General features: G+C 39.2%; 1 protein-coding gene across 1 annotated transcript in view; it reads right to left on the reverse strand.

Annotated features, from left to right (window-relative positions):
* Positions 1–19,721, reverse strand: part of LRP2 (LDL receptor related protein 2) — a gene marked incomplete at both ends in the record, with an annotated part of 164,913 nt that overhangs the window by 128,387 nt on the left and 16,805 nt on the right. Inside the window, 3 exon segments of the mRNA XM_083365355.1 lie at positions 2,630–2,746; positions 6,083–6,205; positions 8,005–8,112. Of these exon segments, the coding sequence (XP_083221481.1) occupies positions 2,630–2,746; positions 6,083–6,205; positions 8,005–8,112 (348 nt within the window).

Consider the following 19,721-nt stretch of genomic DNA (forward strand, 5'->3'; position numbering starts at 1 on the left):
AAAACCACAGTAGCATTAGATAAATTTATTCTGATTATAGGTCCTTTGTTACACCAGCATACTTCTAATATGCAGCCTTAATCAGTGCAATAACCCTAGTTTTATGTCCCACAGTCAAAGGCATCCTTCTGTTGAAGATGGTTATCAACACCAATACTCTAATTAATGGCTGTTGAAAGATATATAGCATTTTTTGTCCAAAACAGAATGTGTCATTCCACAATAATCCCAAGATTTATTGAGTCCTAGATTACTAAACAGAAACCAAGAATTAACCCTGGATTTACCAAGTAATGTGAAAAACATTTATCATCTTAAAGGTCACTTATATGACTTGATTGGAAGTAGGTTTCAATTTGAACAAAGATTTGCCACAGTGGCTTCATATACTTTGTGTCTTATATCTCTGTGGCTTTTTTTTTTTTTTGGTATTTTTGTGAAAATTCCTTCCTGATTTCCAAGCCGCACTGTCCATGCCAGGCAACATATGACATTTATCATTAAATTGACTCAATCTAACACATATTTTTTTACTAGAAACATATTTCAGTTCTAATGTGATCTCATTCTAAAGCAGGTCAGCCACGTTATTGACAGGCAGCTTTTGTGATGTATTTTGTTCCATATAACTCTACCTGGATGTCTTTCACAGTCATAATTTGGCAAGGCTTAAACATGTAACTTTAATTCAGTCATATAGCCAAGAAACTCCTATTCTATCCTGTACTACTTGGAATAATGGTACTTTTTAACATTCACGTTAGGAACAATAACTCCCCAATTAGTTAGGGCAATGAGTCACTAGCTCTTGGGCTCAATATGAACAAATTATCTGCTGGATAGTTCATCTACTTGATGGCCAAGCTCAGGTTTTTTTTTAACTCCTCTTAGCATCTTCTTTAAGACCTTCACTAGGTTTTCTCTTCCCAACTTTAGAACTTCTGCTCTTCTCTTACTCTCTTTGCCTGGAACCATGTCTTATCCAATTAATTTATGAATCAGTTGATTTATGGATTCAGATGGTTTCACTTCCTGAGTGCAGACCACATTATGGCTCACAAGCCAACTTTCATTTCTGACAAGCAATCCTTACTTATCTTTGCTGGAAACGAGCCATCAACATGCATGAATATTAGTCATATCACAGTTTGCAGGTATGGGAGGCAGAAACTGATTTGCTATAATGTTTGTGCTTCTCTGTTTAACATTTTTATCCTAACCTACTTAGACCTGTTAGCTGCTAATAATTAAAACTGGAAACCTTCAATTACTACGAGCTGGTTGACATGAAAGAGTATGTTTGTTCATAGGTCTTTTTCTTATTAACTTTGTGCTTACTGTACAATATTTCAACCTATACACTAAGGCTAGTATCATCAATTTATTGTCAAACTCTGTAAAATATACTGTAGAAGAATTTTAAAATGAAATACCACTGACCCCTAGTTTAATGGCTTATTTACTTGTTTTATGGTGAAAAAGCTCAAACTTTGTGGTCAGGATTTTCAGGGTCTCGGCTCAAGTACAAACACCTGCATTCTCTCACTTTTGGCTAGATACTTTTCCTTGCCTGCATTCTCTAATTCTCCTGCCCTTCTCAATCTGTCTTATTTTCTTTGGAAAAAGCCCAAGGAATAGTTTCAAGCTTGTTTATTCTATCCAAATTCTATTTTCCAATGCATTCAAAGAGCTTAATTTCCCCAGGTGTTATTAAGTCTAATTATTACCCCAAGTCTAATTATATTTGTCTGATTCTGAACTATCTGAACTACAGGTTTCTTTTGAGCTGTTTCTAGCTCAAGGATGTTTAGACAACCAAGGTGATTATCCCATTTTGAATTTGTGATTAAAAGTCTGAACGCTTTTAATCTGGACATCTTCAGTATTGGTGATGAAGACAAGAGGGCCTTGTGTTCCCTTACTTTCCATCAGTTAATACATCTCTTTCTCCTTCATCCATCTATCCTGCAGCTCAAACACAGCTGCTGTACAAAGGCCCTCTGATGTGTAGCTTCCTAAGCCTCAGCTTGCCATTTCCTAAACCTACTTGGTTTCTCCCTGTCAATTTCTGTACTGGATCAGAAATCAAAAGTTTTATTTTTTGACATCTCATTCCAACCCATAGTAACCAAAGAGAGTCTAAACAGAATATCACTGTGTTTAATTTTAATTTCTATAATTTCTGCCAGGCATATATGCGTACAATAAATCTGGGGGAGGGGATGCGTGACCATCATTGTCATCACTACCATCATCATCATCATTATCATCATCTCCAGCTCCCAAAGGCCAACCAGTATATTTTAATTTCCTAACCCTCACCCCCAAGACTGCTTATGTAATTTGGGATTCAGGTTTGTTTTAACATCAGGAAAAAGAGAGAGTTTCTCCCTAGCTTTAGCCCATTACAGAGCAACTGTATAGTTTATTAAATCTCAGAACAATGTCACCGTTATGAGCACATCCTCAGTAATCCATGAAAGAATCTGTGTGCTGAAATGTTGATAACAAGAAGAATATTGTGTTCATTTCTGTCCATCAACAAATTCTTAATCTTACAAATTGATTAACAAGCTAACGAGAGAAGGGCTGAAACCAAATCTACTGCGAAAGATTTAAAAGCACTCACGGCAGTTTCTTTCATCTGTTCCGTCTGTGCAGTCGCTGACATGGTCACACCTGTACCCACTTGGGATGCACTGTCCATTGGAACAGGTAAACTGCTGACTGGAGCATGTTCGCCCAGCTGCAAGAAATATTGTGCTTACAAATTCTTTATTTACATACACATATGCATCTCCTACGGCTTCTCTGTTTCTGAAGATATGCCTATAAAATTTATAGTTTTCAAATGAACAGTAAGTGTTCTGCGCCTCTCTGCCACTTCAATCATTTCACCGTAAGTGGCTTACAGCACATTGCAGAATGCAGGACAATACATTAAAATTCATCAAAACTATGTAGCGATACTATCAATAGAATTACTGTAGTATCCACATGAAACCATGACAATATTCACCCTAAAGAACTGTTTTCAAAGGTAATAGAAACAAAAAAGCCACAATGGATAAATGTAAATGTAAACCTTTACACATTCCTAAATCAAGCTTTCATGTCCTGATGTTATTTATGAATTATGTTGATGTATATTAATATAAGTCCTGTAAAGGTTACCTAAGAAAGGGAAGGGGTAGAAAAGAGCAGATACATCATGCAAAATAAGGCCAATTTCAGTACTTGTTCACTAAACCCACTATAGCTTTCTCTAACATTGATGAGTGCAGATAATCTTCACTTATCACCGCTGGGATCAGCAACTCTGTTGCTAAGTGGCATAGTCATTCAGTGAAACCTCACATAACTACAACAGACTTACAAACTCATTTTGATCACGGTTGCTTAGCAATTCACATATGGTCCTTAAGCGAGACATCACATGACCATGACTTGTCATTTTACTGCTGGCTTCTTCATTAACTCTGATTGTCAGAAGCCAGATACCAAAACATGCAAATGGTAAGCTGTGACAATCATATATGCCCACCAGTTGTGAAGCACTTGAAATCTTGACCATGTGACCACAGGGATAGTGAAACAGTAGTGAGTATGAAGTTTGGTCATAAAGTTACTTTTTCAGTACATCGTCATAACTTTGAACTACCATTAAACGGGGTAGTCATTAAGTGAGGATAGCCCAAACTAGGTCCAATCCACTGCTTAACTGACTTATTTAGCCTTTGAAAAGAGACTGAACCAATACTTAGGATCAGATGAATATATTCAACTTTGTATTAGTATATACTGTAGGTAGTATATACTGTAGGTAGTATTAGTATATACTGTTTACTGTTTCAGAATTTTAGAGTACCCCCTATATTCTTACCATTTATTTTTCATGAACTAATTCCAGACAATATGCGACTCACTATGGCCATAACTTACCATCCATCAGAGGAAAAATCTCAGTGGAATGTTGCACTCACTGATGAGAAGAAGGAATTCTCCAATGAAGATGTAATCTTAAAGCAATTTAGCTATCTTTAATTGCCCTTTCTAGCCTGGTTTGTTTGTGCCTCTCAGCTATATGTTAAGTGTTTGTGTTTAGATTATAAATTCTTTGAAGCTTTTATTACATTTGTGCAAGACTCAAGGCAACCAAACGTTGGTCTACATGCAGGAAGCACTTTAGACTACCTGTGGAATCAAGATATTCTGCTTGATATATATCCATTAAAACACTGGTTTACTCTTCTACTTTGCTCGTATTATCTTTTTGAACTGCTGCATTATATCAGATAGGAAATTCTTGCCTTCTAGATGCTAATAAACCACAGTATGGCCAATAATGAGGTAAGTAGATCATCCTTCTAATTAAATACACACACAAGACATTGGAGTTTTTTAAAAAAAAATTGTTAGTGACCAGAAGACAAATAAAGGTTTTCTGTATTTGTAAATCTTGGTGGATACACTAAGGTTTACAGATGCAAAACAAACAGGCGAAGAGAGGCAACAGTATACACGTAGTAATTTTTAACTGAACAAAAAATGATATTTGAAGAACATATTCAAATATCCCCAGGTAAAAAATCATGTGATTTCCTAAACTTGATTCAAAACAGGTGAAAGGCTTTGCAATAAATCCACTTTACAATGGAATTTTGCTAATATGCCCAAAGGTCAGAAATCAGTTGAAATTTGGATTTCAAATGTCACTGGATTTTGCCCTTTACTGCTTCCTCAATAGATAATATGTAACTGCTAGCATTTATGGCTACTATTGAAAAGGTAAAGAGGACAAAAAAAAACAAGATGAAATTGTGCCTCTCTTTGGGATGGAACTATAATAAAACCTTTGGACTATCCTGGGTCAATAGTTCAAAAAACACTATCTATACAACAAGCGGGGAAACCTCTTCCCAGAAAGTGAACAAAATATAGCCCAGATTAGCAAGGCTGGAAAATACTGCAGAGCAAAGGGAAAAGGTGAACTTTATCATAACCAAAGTATTCTATTTATAGCCTACCCAAATTCTAAAACTAAGAAGGACTCCAGATCCAATCTGGAATGTTCTGTCTGAAACAAATCCGAAAGGTGAGGAAGTTTAACGTTTACAGAGTAGAGCATACAAATCTCATATGACCTAGACCTCTGGGAAGTCCCAATTCCAGTAATGAATGCATATTGAGTTTGGAAATATACTGAAAACCATTTTACATTAAAAAAAATTAGGATGCTTGAAGACTTCGACATTTGAGAATTTCAGTCAAGAACTGTACTAGACCACGTCCATGGGGTCACAATATGGTTATCATTTAGATTGTGCGCTTCTCCAGTAGAATTCACAGCAGAAAAATATCCAAGCACAAATATGTATTTTAGGATAAAATACGTTTAGAAATATGTCGCTGGAATAAAACATGTGGTAAATAAATATGCTTAAATTTAAATCCCCTTAAGCGCATTCTTTCTTACAGATTTTAAAACTGCAGTTTTAGTTGAAAAAGAAGTGGGACAGAAAAATGTAAAAGTGTAAAAAAAAAGTTTTTTTTTTAAAAAAGGTCAAAAATATATAAAAAGTGTTTGGAAACAGACTGATCTTCTATCCCAGGGGTAGGCAACCTCGGCTTTTTTTTTTGTCCATGAGTCATAAAAGAGCCGAGGTTGCCTACCCCTGGTCTATCCTAATGCAAAACAAGCAAACCACAACTTTATTTGCCCGAAAAAATCAGAATTCACAATATTCAACTGAACTACTGGAGAATGCTCTTTAGTACAGCATTCAAAGACACATTATTAAAGATGGCAATTCTGCGGTAAATCTAAAGATAAAGGAATTCAACTCAGAAAATAAAGGACGCACTTAAGGAGGACCCATTAGAAGAAACCTTATATCAACTCACTCCGTTGTTCCTTTAATTTCAGAACAACTATTCTAAATGAAAACAGCTTTCTTCCATTTTAGACTATAAACTTTTCCAATTCTGTTCCGGAAATGCCAGGGATTGAATAAAACTAACTCCAAGCAAAACACGTGCCATTCCAGTAATCTACGGGGCTCGTTACTAAGTCAGAACTTACGACATTGCTGATGTTCATCAGAGCCATCGTCACAGTCTTCTTCGTCATCACAAACCCATGTCCGAGGAATGCATTCTCCGTCGCTGTGACACTGAAACTGACTTCCTTCACAGCTTGGATGTGCTAAAATGGACAAGCAAATTGTATTTGAATGTTCTGGTTGAGATGTTATATGAATAAAATACTCGACTCGTAGTCATACAAAATGGTTTTTGAAGCATTAAAACTCTCATAAATTCTAATCGTAGCTCTAGAAATGTAATACTAGAGCCTTGGTGGAGCAGTGGGCTAATGCCTCCTTAAGTAACACCAGCTGCCTGCAATTATTGCAGGTTCGCATCCCACCAGGCTCAAGGTTGACTCAGCCTTCCATCCTTCCGAGGTAGGTAAAATGAGGACCCAGATTGTTGGGGGCAATTAAGCTGACTTTGTAATAATGCCGCTTTGGGGGGGGGTGTGAAAGCCCTAATAAGCAGGCATATAAGCAGGGGGGCTTTTGCACAGGTTCGCCTGGTGCGCCAGTTGCGTCCCTATCTGGACCAAGACGCCCTACGCACAGTTACTCATGCGCTTGTTACCTCCCGTTTGGACTACTGTAACGTTCTCTACATGGGGCTGCCCACTCGGAGGCTTCAACTGGTGCAGAATGCGGCCGCGCGAGTTGTAATGGGGGTCTCCTGATACTCCCATGTAACACCTCTACTCCGCGAGCTGCATTGGCTTCCGGTTGCCCTCCGGGTGAAATTCAAGGTGCTGGTTATTACTTATAAAGCCCTACATGGCCTGGGTCCGGGCTATTTGAGGGAACACCTGCTGCCGGCATCAAACGCCCTTCGCCCAGTGCGCTCCCACAGGGAGGGTCTGCTCAGGGTCCCGCCGGTAAGAGATTGCCGGCGGGTGACACCCAGGGATAGGGCCTTCTCAGTGGGGGCGCCTGCCCTCTGGAACCAGCTGCCGGTGGAGCTGAGGACTGCCCCCGACCTCCGATCATTCCGCCGGGGCCTGAAGACCTGGCTCTTTGAGCTCTCAGGCCCAGGCTGAGGAGAAATTTTTAACTGGGGTTTTAAGTATACAGGGTCAATTTAATATTTTTTAATTTGGTTTTTTAACTTTTGTATGGTGGATTTTTTAATTCCCTGTAAACCGCCCTGAGTCCTCAGGGAATAGGGCGGTATATAAATGTAACTAACTAAATAAATAAATAAATATACGTAGAATGAAGGCTACTGCTAAGCACATTTGACTTGTGCTTAGATTGTAAGCCGCCCTGAGTCTTCAGAGAAGGGCGGGATATAAATAGAATTAAAATAAATAAATAAATAAATAAATAAATAAATAAATAAATAAATAAATAAATAAATACTAGGCACCTTGCCACACGATTAAGAAATCAGCAAGTTAGGAATGTCAGACAGTTGGGTTCAAAGGTCTTACTGAGCCATAACTGGTTTGTTTTTTTGCCTTAGTGCCATGTTTAAACCTAGCTATTGTGACTAATTCAGCAAATGAGCAGGATGTGATCCCAGCCAGTTACATATGTCTCTACCAGATAAAGAACAGTCCTGCTGGACTGGACCTAAAGTCTAAAAGTTCGTGTGCAGTTTCCAACCAAATACTTTACTTGTCTGTCCACCTCTCCAACACCACCACACAAACATAAACACAAACATTTCCATATCATAGTATCTCAGTTGTTGTTTAATCAGTATGCTTCATGGCCCTTAAAAGATCCGTTTATCATGAAGGCATCTCAACCTTCCTAAAACCCAGCTATGTTTTGGTCACCTTTCCCTAACTTAGTGTCCAGAACTTCTCATTTCTATGACATTTCTTGCCCATACTGGCAGTGGATGAGGAAAATTATACTTAATGCTGACGTTTGGGAAAGACCAAATGCATTCAATAAGCTTAATTCCACTTACGACAGCCAGCTTCATCCGTGTCATCTGAACAGTCTCTTGCTCCATCACATCTCCAGTCCTCCGGAATGCAGCGCCCATTTCCACAACGAAATTGCCCTCGCTCACATCCTGAAACTAAGCCATAAAATGCATGCTGTTATTTTATTTTATGATGAAATGGTTAACATTAGTACCAACATTCTACATTGTTTTCCGATTGGCAAATTACTATATCAGCAACTGAAGAAAATATAATAAACCTCTACACAAAATACTGTCTACCTATTCAGAGAAAAGAGAACATCACAATAAAGCAAACACTCCACTGTTTGAGCTATTCACAAAAGCAATTTATGAATTTATAGTATATGTATCTGTGTTCTGCCTTCTGATGCCCTTTTCAATATATAATAAACAGGTCTTTAATTAACCTAAGGATAAAACAGAAAGCTTTCCGTTTCTAGAGTCTTCTGTAAACATTTATAGAAATTGCATGGGACTCTGTATGAATATGTTTCGGTTGAATATGATTCTTTGTTAATAATAAGTTGGAAGGGACCTTGGAGGTCATCTAGTCCAACCCCCTGCTCAGGCAGGAAACCCTATACCATTTCAGGCAAATGGCTGGCCAGTCTCTTCTTAAAAACTTCCAGTGTTGGAGCATTCACCACTTCTGGAGGCAGGTTGTTCCACTGGTTAATTGTTCTGTCAGGAAGTTTCTCCTTAGTTCTAGGTTGCTTCTCTCCTTGACTAGTTTCCATCCGTTGCTTCTTGTCCTGCTTTCAGGTGCTTTGGAGAATAGCTTGACTCCCTCTTCTTTGTGGTAGCCCCTGAGATATTGGAACACTGCTATCATGTCACCCCTCACCCTTCTCTTTGTTAAACTACACATACCCAATTCCAGCAACCGTTCCCTATATGTTTTAGCCTCCAGTCCCCCAATCATCTTTGTTGCTCTTCTCTGTACTCTTTCTAGAGTCTCCACATCTTTTTTACATCGTGGTGACCAAAACTGGATGCAGTATTCCAGGTGTGGCCTTACCAAGGCATTGTAAAGTGGTATTAGTACTTCACTTGATCTTGATTCTATCCCTCTGTTAATGCAGCCTAGCACTGTTTTGGCTTTTTTGGCAGCTGCAGCACACTGCTGGCTCATATTGAAGTGATTGTCTACTAGGACTTCGAGATCCCTCTCACAGTTACTACTATTGAGCAAGGTACCACCTATACTATACCTGTGCATTTGATTTTTCCTGCCTAAATGTAGAACCTTACTTTTTCACCATTGAATTTCATTCTGTTAGATAGCGCCCAGTGTTCAAGTCTGTCCAGATCCTTCTGTATTTTAAGCCTATCTTCTGGAGTATTGGCTATTCCTGCCAGCTTGGTGTCATCTGCAAATTTGATGAGTTCCCCATCTATCCCCTCATCCAAATCGTTAATGAAGATGTTGAAGAGCACTGGGCCCAGAACAGAGCCCTGGGGCACCCCACTACACACTTCCTTCCATGTAGATGCAGTTCTATTGAGGCCCACATGCTGAGTACAGCCTGTCAGCCAGCTACGAATCCATCTGGTGGTGATGCTGTCTAACCCACATTTTTCTATCTTATCAAGTAGTAGTTTGTGATCTACTTTATCCAATGCCTTACTGAAGTCCAAGTAAATTATATCTACAGCATTCCTCTAGTCCACTAATTTTGTCACTTGGTCAAAGAATGTAATAAGATTTGTCTGGCATGATCTGTTTTTGACAAACCCATTGACTTTTAGTGATGACTTTGTTTGCATCAAGGTGTTCGCTGATTTGTTGTTTGATTATCTTTTCCAGAATCTTCCCAGGTATTGAGGTCAGGCTGATAGGTCTGTAGTTTCCTGGATCTATTTTTTTCCCTTTTTTGAAGATGGGAACTACATCAGCTCTCTTCCAGTCCTCTGGTAGTGCCCCAGTGCTCCAGGATCTTTGAAAAATATAGTACAATGGTTCTGAGATCACGTCTGCCAGTTCTTTGAGAACCTTGGGGTGTAATCCATCTGGTCCTGGTGATTTGAACTCGTCTAGGCTGGACAGGTGTTCACTTACCATTTTCTTGCCTATCTTAACTTGCATTTCTATTCTGTTTTTATGGCACTGGTTTTGGTGGGTTGGACTGTTGAATATGATTTGGTTGTTTTGTCCTTAAAGCGATTTGTAAATTGTGTTAGTGAATTAACAATTTTAGCTTCACAGAAGTGACCAATTTTGAAACTTTGTTTGCTACTGGTATACTGATTGCAGCTATAATTTAATGTGATATGCAAACAATGGCATGTTATTTGTGGTTTTATGGTTTGTTCTGATCTGGATTTGTATATCTCACACACAGAGATCAAAATAAGAGCAGCTTTAAAAAGTGAAGGGATGGTAAAAACAATGAATACTTCACTCCTTTACAGGACTCATCTTTGTTTGTTGTTAGTATGGTCAAAAGGTATTGGTTAAATCACTCTATTACTTCAGAATTCCCCTGTCTATGACATTAGATAATAATTAGTAAGAGGCATACAAATTCTGGTTCACTCAACCTATATATTCCTAACTGGCTTGCCTTATTGACAAATAAATAAATTAGGAAATGGGTTGATTAATGTATTGTCCAAACCCAGTGCCCCAAGTCCTTTTTCCTGATCTGAAAAAGCTTAGTAGGATTACACTGAGCTAGTATTTGGACAGTAACCATTAGGAGGATAGATTGGAATGGGAAGTAAAACAAAGCATAACCAAATCCTAGAAGACAATGGCAAGCTACTTCTGTATTGTTAAGAAAATCACATGGATGTGTCAATAAAGTCATCAAGAGTTGAGCCTGAATTAAGAATTAATTTAGAGCAAAAATCTAGTATTGTTAAATTAAAGCCACGATTTAAGACAAAAACAAAAAAATCCAGCTCATTAACTTTTTTAAGACTCCAGCAATTCAGGTCCTCAAATTACAAATGACATGTTAAGGCAATCTCTCATTTGCTTAGTCATTTGCTTTAGAGGGAGGAGTCATGTTGGGGGACTGCTCTTGCTATGCAAATCTCTCCATTATTTGTTTTACAGGAGAATTGTAAGAATCTGTCCTTTTGTTCATTATTAATTAATAACTTCATGTCATTCATGCAGGTAGAACTGAAGTAATCTGATAGCATGATTTAAAATGTTTGATTCATCTGACATGAAAATTATCATTATGATTCGTCGCACAGTCAGCCAGATGTTCAGACTGGATTTGTCATTTTTGTCTACCTATCAAGTCCTTTCCAAGGACCTGGAATAGGCAGATGTTTGGTGGTATTATAGGTATCATTATCACTGTGACTATTATTATTGTTTTATCTTTTTTTAATGTTAACTGGTTTTAAAGTATGTAAACCACCCAAGATCATTTTCAGATGAGATGGACAGTACATAAATTTAATAAATAAATATAAATAAATAAATTAAAATTCCATCTTTAGCAATAGAAACACAGAAAATAATATAGGTGGAAAAATTAATAAAACAACAAAGCAAATTAATAAAGAGACTTAATAGGTGTCTGTGATTGGTGCATTAACTTTTTTCCAACCCCAAGAACTGTAGGGGGCATGCATCTTCATGTAAATAACTCTTAGCCTATGCCAAGACCTTCAGATAAAATTTGGGTAATGGGATAAATATTAAACACATTCAACCAAGTTATTTTTCAGGTAGCCTCAGAAACTACAAAGATTGAAAGCACACACTCAAAAGAGGGTAAAGCTTCTGTGTTTATCAAATTAATACCTTACAATTCCAATGTTAGAAATTAATCACCTATTGCATTTTACCTATCTTAACTAAAACAAGCAACATGATAAGAGGCAAAAGACTGTTACTAACTCCTCAATCACACAAAAAGATGGGCAGAAACAACAGGTTAGCTGAGCCTGAGTAGAAAAGCAGCAACTCATAAACACAATTCAGTCATATCCTCCCTTGGGATATTCTGTAGCCAAACTGCTTTATGCAAGAGATATTCAAACCTGATTGTCTGGTAGTGACACCCTGATTTATAATGTATCCTGCAAATGGTCCGATAGTTCAGTTGGGTAAATGGTGGTACAGAGTGGTACAGGAGCATGTTCAACCAAATACCTTAGAAACTAATGCATGAGGATGGTTGGTGGGGCAGATCTGGGACTGGTGGGGCAGCCCTCTTATCAAGCACCTTTAAAAGCACAATAACCTCCCTTGAAACATGCCTGGAAGGAATGAACAAACACAAGCTGGAATTTGCAGTCCTTTGACTGAATTCTGTTTTATATTTGAAAACCAAATTCTTTGGTTATTTAAGGAGCAATAGCTCTATGAGCGTTATGTTCATTTATTATACTTAATGGCAATTCTTTAAGCATGCATAGGAATAACTGATACGTGTGCTATACAGTTCTGTTTAAGTACATTCCTATGATTTGATATAGATATAGTGGAAAAAGTAGCATATGTACATCAGTCTTGACAGGCCAGTACTTACCTTCATTCTGACACTAAAAATGATCCATCTTTCTATAAGTCATATGTATCAATGCCTACTATACTTCAGAAAACCTATTATAATTTATTGAATTGTGCATCGGTCACACTCTCAAATTATTTTATACAAAAGAAAAAAAAATAGCCCAATACTTTCCATTCACAAAGGGGAAAAAATAAAGCTGGAAAAGGTCTCTTTGAATGCTAAACAAAGACCAACTAACACCTCCCTTGGAAAAGCTATCAGTGGAACATGGGAATTGTCCTGCCTTTTCAGTTATTTGGATATTCAAAACCTGTTCCAGAGAATTTAGAGAACTCCTGACCTTCAAGTGATTTAGGGGGAACCCAAGGTTTGGAAAGTCCTTCAGTGCTTGTGCAACACCAGGTATTGCTCAACAGATTCAAGGATGTTCTTGTAAAAGGGATTAGAAGTGGGGAACTTGTGCATTTCCCCAATGTCCTTCATCACTGGAAGCTACCTCTGAAAGGTCACAATGAGCCCTAAGTCCATTTATATTTCAACTATAAACAAGAGCACCCAGCTGTGTAATATACAGGCATTCCCTAGGATTGCTGTAATGATACAAAACTGAACATATGCAGATGTGTATTGTATATTGTACATATACTGTATAATACATTCAAAAATGAACTTTACAAAGGGATATTTTTCAGATCAGACTTTGCCAAAATGCAAGAGATCTGACTATCTACCTAAATCTCAGGGGAGGAACAGAAAACAAACGATTTCCCCCTAATTACAAGATATATAATACAGAGTTCATATCAAAAAGCAAGCAGTAGGCTAACAAATATCACAGAATCGCAAAGATGGTTTATACATATATAGCCAACCTTTCTAAGTCAGCCAGCTCACCTGAATTTCGGAGAGTATATTGTAACTTCCTGATCCTTAGAAGGAGTCTTAAGAATAAGCATAACAAGAGGAGAATATGCACAACATAATTAACAGAAGTCAAGGAATAGTGTTTCTTAAGCTGTGTAAAATTGCTAAAAGTCCATTGCAGTTTGTTAACTGATACGATTTTTTCCCCCGTATTTTTAGAGCGCAGCTGCTTAAGTAGCCAAATAAAAATGCTGTATCTACAGTTTGAAGAAGAACCAAAGTTGGTAAAAGGTTGCAAAGATCCCCCAAAGCAGTCCCACAAAAGAAACATTGCATGCTATAAGGTTTTTTACTGAGCTACATGGGTCATAAAGCATGCTAAAGGAGAAATGGACGCGTTTTATTAGATTGTAATAGAAATTATTAGCTGTATAATTGAGGCTCCTTTCACAAAATCACATCATAGACCGATATTTCCTACCATCGCAGTATCTAGCAACCTTGAAGTTGTAGGGGGGAAAAAATTTCAGTTCTATTTTGTTCTCTAGGGGGAATGTAGTAGAATGGAGCCAAGTGTTCACTGTTTAAAAGGTATTCTCAACTTCACTCCAAGGTTTTATACTGCAATTATTTATCTCTCTCTTTTCAGAATACAATTTTCATTGGACTTTTTTTCTCATAGTTTATTCTCTGTCTTCAGCCTTTGGAATGGGACAGTCTATAAAACTAAGTAAATAGATCTATCCAATCCAAGACCTTGGCCTAATAATTGTTCTCATCTAAGCTGTGAAATGGAATGCCAACTTAGTCAAATCCACTTGGTATGTGAACCTCCTTCCCCACCTCTGTTGATTATCAGAGCCATTCGTAGGAGTCTGGGGGCGAGGGGGGGGATTTTTCACAATGTTTTTGCTTGCTTGGATCATTCCACTGGGGATTTTAATTAATGTGGCATGGGTCCTCGAGGGCCTGCTGCCTTTTCTTCCCTTTGATCTTCTTGACCTCATGCTGAAGGAAGTATTAAGTATTACCTTTTTGTTTCAGCTACATTTAAGTAGCAATCCAAGGCATTGTTCAGGCTTTTAAAACTCACATAATTCTAGGAGCCCTTCAAAGAACAGCAGGAGGAATTGCTGGCTTGCCAGAGCCAATGAACAACGTTAGCTCTCAAAAGAAAACTGGGCTCAATGGAAGACTGATTGATTACCACTCACGTTGTTTTACAAGAAATGTTTCCTTTTTAGTCAGCCCTTTTTTAAAAAAAATGGCAAAGAAGTCCTACAATCAGCTGAAGAGAGCCAAGAAATGGCATACTAATGGTATATACCATTTTTTGCTGAAAATTCTGATTTATTTTGACAGGTACGGATAAATCCCAGTGGTTCCTTCATGCAAACAATTGTGTGAGCAGGGTTCCTGAGGAAAATACTGGTAAGTTTTAAATAAACAATACAGCACTATTAAAAGGGACATACTTTTACTTAGATGGGTTTAAAAATAACCAGTGTTGTACTGGAGAGGAGAATTCAGGGCTTTTTGTCAAAAAGATGGAAGGTTTCCTTTCCAGGGCTGTCATATTTGGTTGCAAAAAAACAGATAACCACTAGATGGCAGCAAAGAGATCTCTTTCCAGTTTTTGTGCTTCACTATTTGAACAATATAAGTTCTGTTCAGATGTTTGCCTGAGTGTTGGAGCACTTGCAATCATATACTATAAAGACCTGTTCCCCATTTTCCTTCTATTCCATCACTGTCACATATCCAATCAGCTTACTTTATAAAATCCATGACTCTGCCTCATTATGTTTTTGAATGATGAGATAAGCTGTAATCAAGTTAAAGTGGGAATGAGAATAGCCTTTCCTCAGATGCCATGAAAAGGATGGAGAGGACTCAGGGCAGAATACTTGAATACAAACAGCACTTACAGCATTTGTGGCTCAGTCCTATACACATCATTCCAAGCCTTTGTGTATTCAAGCATCCATCTAGATCAGGGGTCTTCAAACTCGGCCCTTTTATGACTCATGGACTTCAACTCCCAGAATTCCTCAGCCAGTGTGCCTGACTGAGGAATTCTGGGAGTTGAAGTCCATGAGTCATAAAAGGGCCAAGTTTGAAGACCCATGATCTAGATGGAACTGTATTCTAGGCCTGGTTCTGTTGTTCTCCAAAGTACTGTACATTCTATAATGCAGGTGTCCCCAAGCTATGGGCTGTGGCCCACTACGACTAGTCTCCCCTCATACTAGTGCCCATGGCCCCATTTGCTCATGCACGCAGGCGCAAATGGGGCAGCTAGCACTGGGCCGGTGTGCACGGCCCATTTGGGCATGCATGAATGTGTCCGCTAGTCACTGCAGGGGGTGTGCAACTATTTGTGCATGCACATGGCGCCAGCGCATGCACAAATAGGGCTGCTAGTGCCATGCAGGTGCGTGCGGCCCCGTTTGTGTGTGTACGCGCACCAATTTGGAAGCTGCTCTCCTTCCCTCCAGGGTGCGAGCCCGGAAAGGTTGAAGACCTCTGCTATAATGTGAAGAAATTGGCAAACGGTAGAAAGGTAATCTACAACATTCTAAAAATAATGTTAAATAGAGCATTTTTCCAGATGTTTTCAACAAACGATGGAACCTAAAAAGGTCCAAATGAAGCTCTTTTTATATTTTTATGGGTCTGCCTCACTCACACCATATCTGTTTATTTTTTATACCTATAGGAAGCCATAGCAATGGTCACTGCCTTCAAAATGGCAAGGAAAATTGGGCAATCAAAGCGTTGCTTCTTTTGTCTTGAGACAGAGTCACATTTGTGTTATGTAATAAAAAGGGGAGGGGCTTTGCTCTCCCAGCTTACTGCATTTTGAAGCCAATGGCCATTTCTATGGGTGCCCTGGCTATCCCACCATAATCTACAGAGATTACAGGGTTTAAACTCTCTGAAGTTGAACTGCCTCCTCCAAAAATACACCCCATTATTTTTCCAAGAACTATAGCCATCTATTTGGTCCTCCAATCTGCTGGGACCCAGCACCAAAGATCACTCACTCCAAGGATTTTTGTTCCAGTTATACTACATATACTGAATATGCATCTCCACAAGCTAAGGCAACAGAGCTCTTAAATTCCCTTAGCTTAAATATCCTAAATAACTTAAATTGCCCAATGACTGGTAAGTTTAAATAAGTCTTTTTCAGTTAAATATTACTACTTTTAGAGACCCCCTTGACGTCCGTTAACTCTTATCTGGTGCCAATTTGCCTTGACTGTTAGTAGTTCAAATTCTTCTGTATAGGAGGACCTCAGGGGTAGGCAACCTTGGCTGTTTTATGACTCGTGGACTTCAACTCCCAGAATTCCTGATCCAGCCATGCTGGCTCAGGAATTCTGGGAGCTGAAGTCCACGAGTCATAAAAGAGCCAAAGGTTGCCTACCCTGGTATAGGTTGTATGAACTAAACTTGTAATACTTTTGAACTTTGTCCTGGCTCCTGATGTCTTGCATCTGACAGGAGCCTTCTTATCAATTCATAACTGATCACCATATAGCATCAAACCAAAAACTCTGTCTTTAAATAGTCTAATTGCTGCTGGGACATAATTGTTATCTATGTGACTTGGAAATTTAACAATTACAAGGGGTGCTTTGGGGGTCTTTTACTAGAAATTCTCTTATTTGAGTAGACCAGAAAATAGAAGACTGAAAACAGAGACCTAGATACCCATATTTAAAAGATTTTATCTCTTCAGTGATTTGCCATTGATCATCCATCTAGTTCAGAGGTCTCCAACCTTTCCGGGCTCATGGCCTGGAGGGAAGGAGAGCAACTTCCAAATTGGGGTATGCACACATGTAAATGGGGCCGCTCGAACTGGTGTGGCACTAGTGGCATGCGCTAGCACTGCATGAATTCGCAAATGGCTGCGCACCCCGTGGCAGCTAAGGACCCTGTTTGTGCATGAGCAAACAGGCTGCGCACACCCACCTGGTGCTAGTCGCCCTGTTTGCACCCGCATGCGGGCGCTAGTGTGAGAGGGGAGTGCACGCATACGCTCACTGGCCAGCAATTTCCACGGCCCACCGGCCAAGAGGCCGTGGCCTGGTAGTGGGCCGCAGCCCATAGGTTGGGGACCCGTAGTTGGAGGCTTAAATTGTTTCTAGGGAGTCCCAGTACTTTTGTTTTGGTGTACAACCACTCCTTATTTAGTGACCATTATGTGCTTAACAATATGAAACTGATAAAGATCTGGTCAGTTTCAGGTAGCAGGACAAGCTGGCCAGAGAATTCTAATCAACTAGGGGCACAGAGCTTAAGTTGTTAACTTGTCATTAACACTTTTTAGGGAAATGCTGTGGAAAAAAGCAGCTATGGACGAGATAGTTTGTTTAAGCATTCTCTCAGCCCTATGAAGGGGCAAAAATGGGGGCGGGGGTGGATGAGCTAGGTACCAAACACTATGGAGAGAACTTTATCTAAATGAGACTGCAGCTATCAGTGATCTTTACAGAGTCTCTCAGTTATATGTTTGCCTAGCAACCATTTTGCTTCCATTTTAAGGGATAGATTGCAGTAGGTAAGCAAGGAGAGGGTTGTAAGCTATTTCAAGGGGTTCTCTGAAGCAGTAAAGAGATGGAGTTTGAAGGCATCTTTAGAGACCTACTGGTGTTATAGACAGCATGGCTGCATCATTAGCATAAAAGAGATTAGAGAAAGGGAGGTGAGCAAGAAAGGGAGGATGGAATTCTGGCTTGGCAAACATCTCAACAATCTTGTTAATGTATAAATTAAATTATAGTGGGGTGAGGATACAGCTTTGCATTTTTGACTAGTAAAATGGATTCAATTAAATCACCAAGGATATTACCTTTTACTTGACTGGTTGCGCTGTGGTGTAACACCGTTATTTCTTCCCCCTACATCTGACTAAAGCAATGGAGCTGCTGGTCTTGGTCTTCAGCAAGTATAGTTTGGGCTCATTAATCAGGAGTCCAAAGTCAAGAGCATCACGAACCACAGCTCTTTTTAATGGATCTTCAGAACTGTTTAACCTTGCATCACTACTGAAGACATTTCTTGAGACATTTTGATAAGAGGGTCCAGCTGCAGGACAACAGTGCAAAAGCCCAGGTGATAACAAATTCTTGCATTCTTTCAGTATTATGGCGATTTGAAAGTTCCTTTTCAAGCAGTTTTAAAGCTCCCCGTGTTTTTATTTTGAAGATTAATACCACTACGGTAGCCTAAACTGAAAATCAGAACTCTACCTACTTCAAGGTAGACATGTTTTAAATTTTAAATATAAAAAAGTACATCTGCAATATTATGATCTAAGTCAGACATGTCAAACACAAGGCCCGGGGGCCGGATCTGGCCCGTGAAGTGGTTTCATGCGGCCCCCCGAAGCCATCCTGGAAACAGTGAGGGAACGGCCCCCACTGCCTTGACCCTGGCCCAGAGACCCTCCTCCTGCCAGAGACCCTCAGGTCTGTCCCACTCCTGCCCAGGCCCCCATAGGCACCCTTGATGCGAACCATGTAGAGCTGGCCACGCCCACCCAGTAGGCCATACGCACTCTAGCCACGCCCACCCAGTAGGCCACGCCCACCCAGGCCATACCCACCCGACCCCCTGAGGGCAACCGCAATGCTGATGCGGCCCTCAATGAAATTGAGTTTGACACCCCTGATCTAAGTTATCACAGACCCCAAATCTTCAAAATCCGTATTTGCAAAAGTCATTCTGAATCTTGATTATACTCTGTATTTGAGTTAGAAATTATCTAATCACATCTTCACTGAATGACAAGGATAGCAGGATTTGTTTTTTGAAGGCCCATACCTTTTTCATCAAACAAGTCAGCCACTAAGACCAAGCCTACTCTCCTACTGACTTTATCAATCACTTACTGGTGCCATATACATTTCCCCTAAGAAGATAAGTTAAGTGACAAGATCTTCCCTTATCTTTTTAGTAGTTCTTCAGATGTTTTTCCTCCCACTCTCCACCTTAATTGCAAAACAGCATTCTGAAAAAGGATCTGCAGACCTTCATTGTCTTTTTCTGTGCAGCTGCAGAGGAGATTTGAGATAACCCATTATGCCAAGATGGAAAGGTATCTCCTTAAAACAAAGATCCAACAGAACTACTTCTATAATAATAGAGTTTGGAGGTTGTTTCTAAAGGATGGCAAACAATCATTTAAAGTTACCTTGGTACCATATTTGAGGATCAGCATTCAATAAATGAAATGTATTCATTTGTATTCATTTACTGTGATGTGCTCCAAGAGTCTGCAAAGAAAATTCACAAATATAGATACCACGCTTTTCTCATTCTACACTGATTTATTCGTGTTGTATTTGATTGGGC

The sequence above is a fragment of the Vipera ursinii genome (genome assembly GCF_947247035.1).
Source record: "Vipera ursinii genome assembly, chromosome: 1".
NCBI lineage: Eukaryota > Metazoa > Chordata > Lepidosauria > Squamata > Viperidae > Vipera > Vipera ursinii.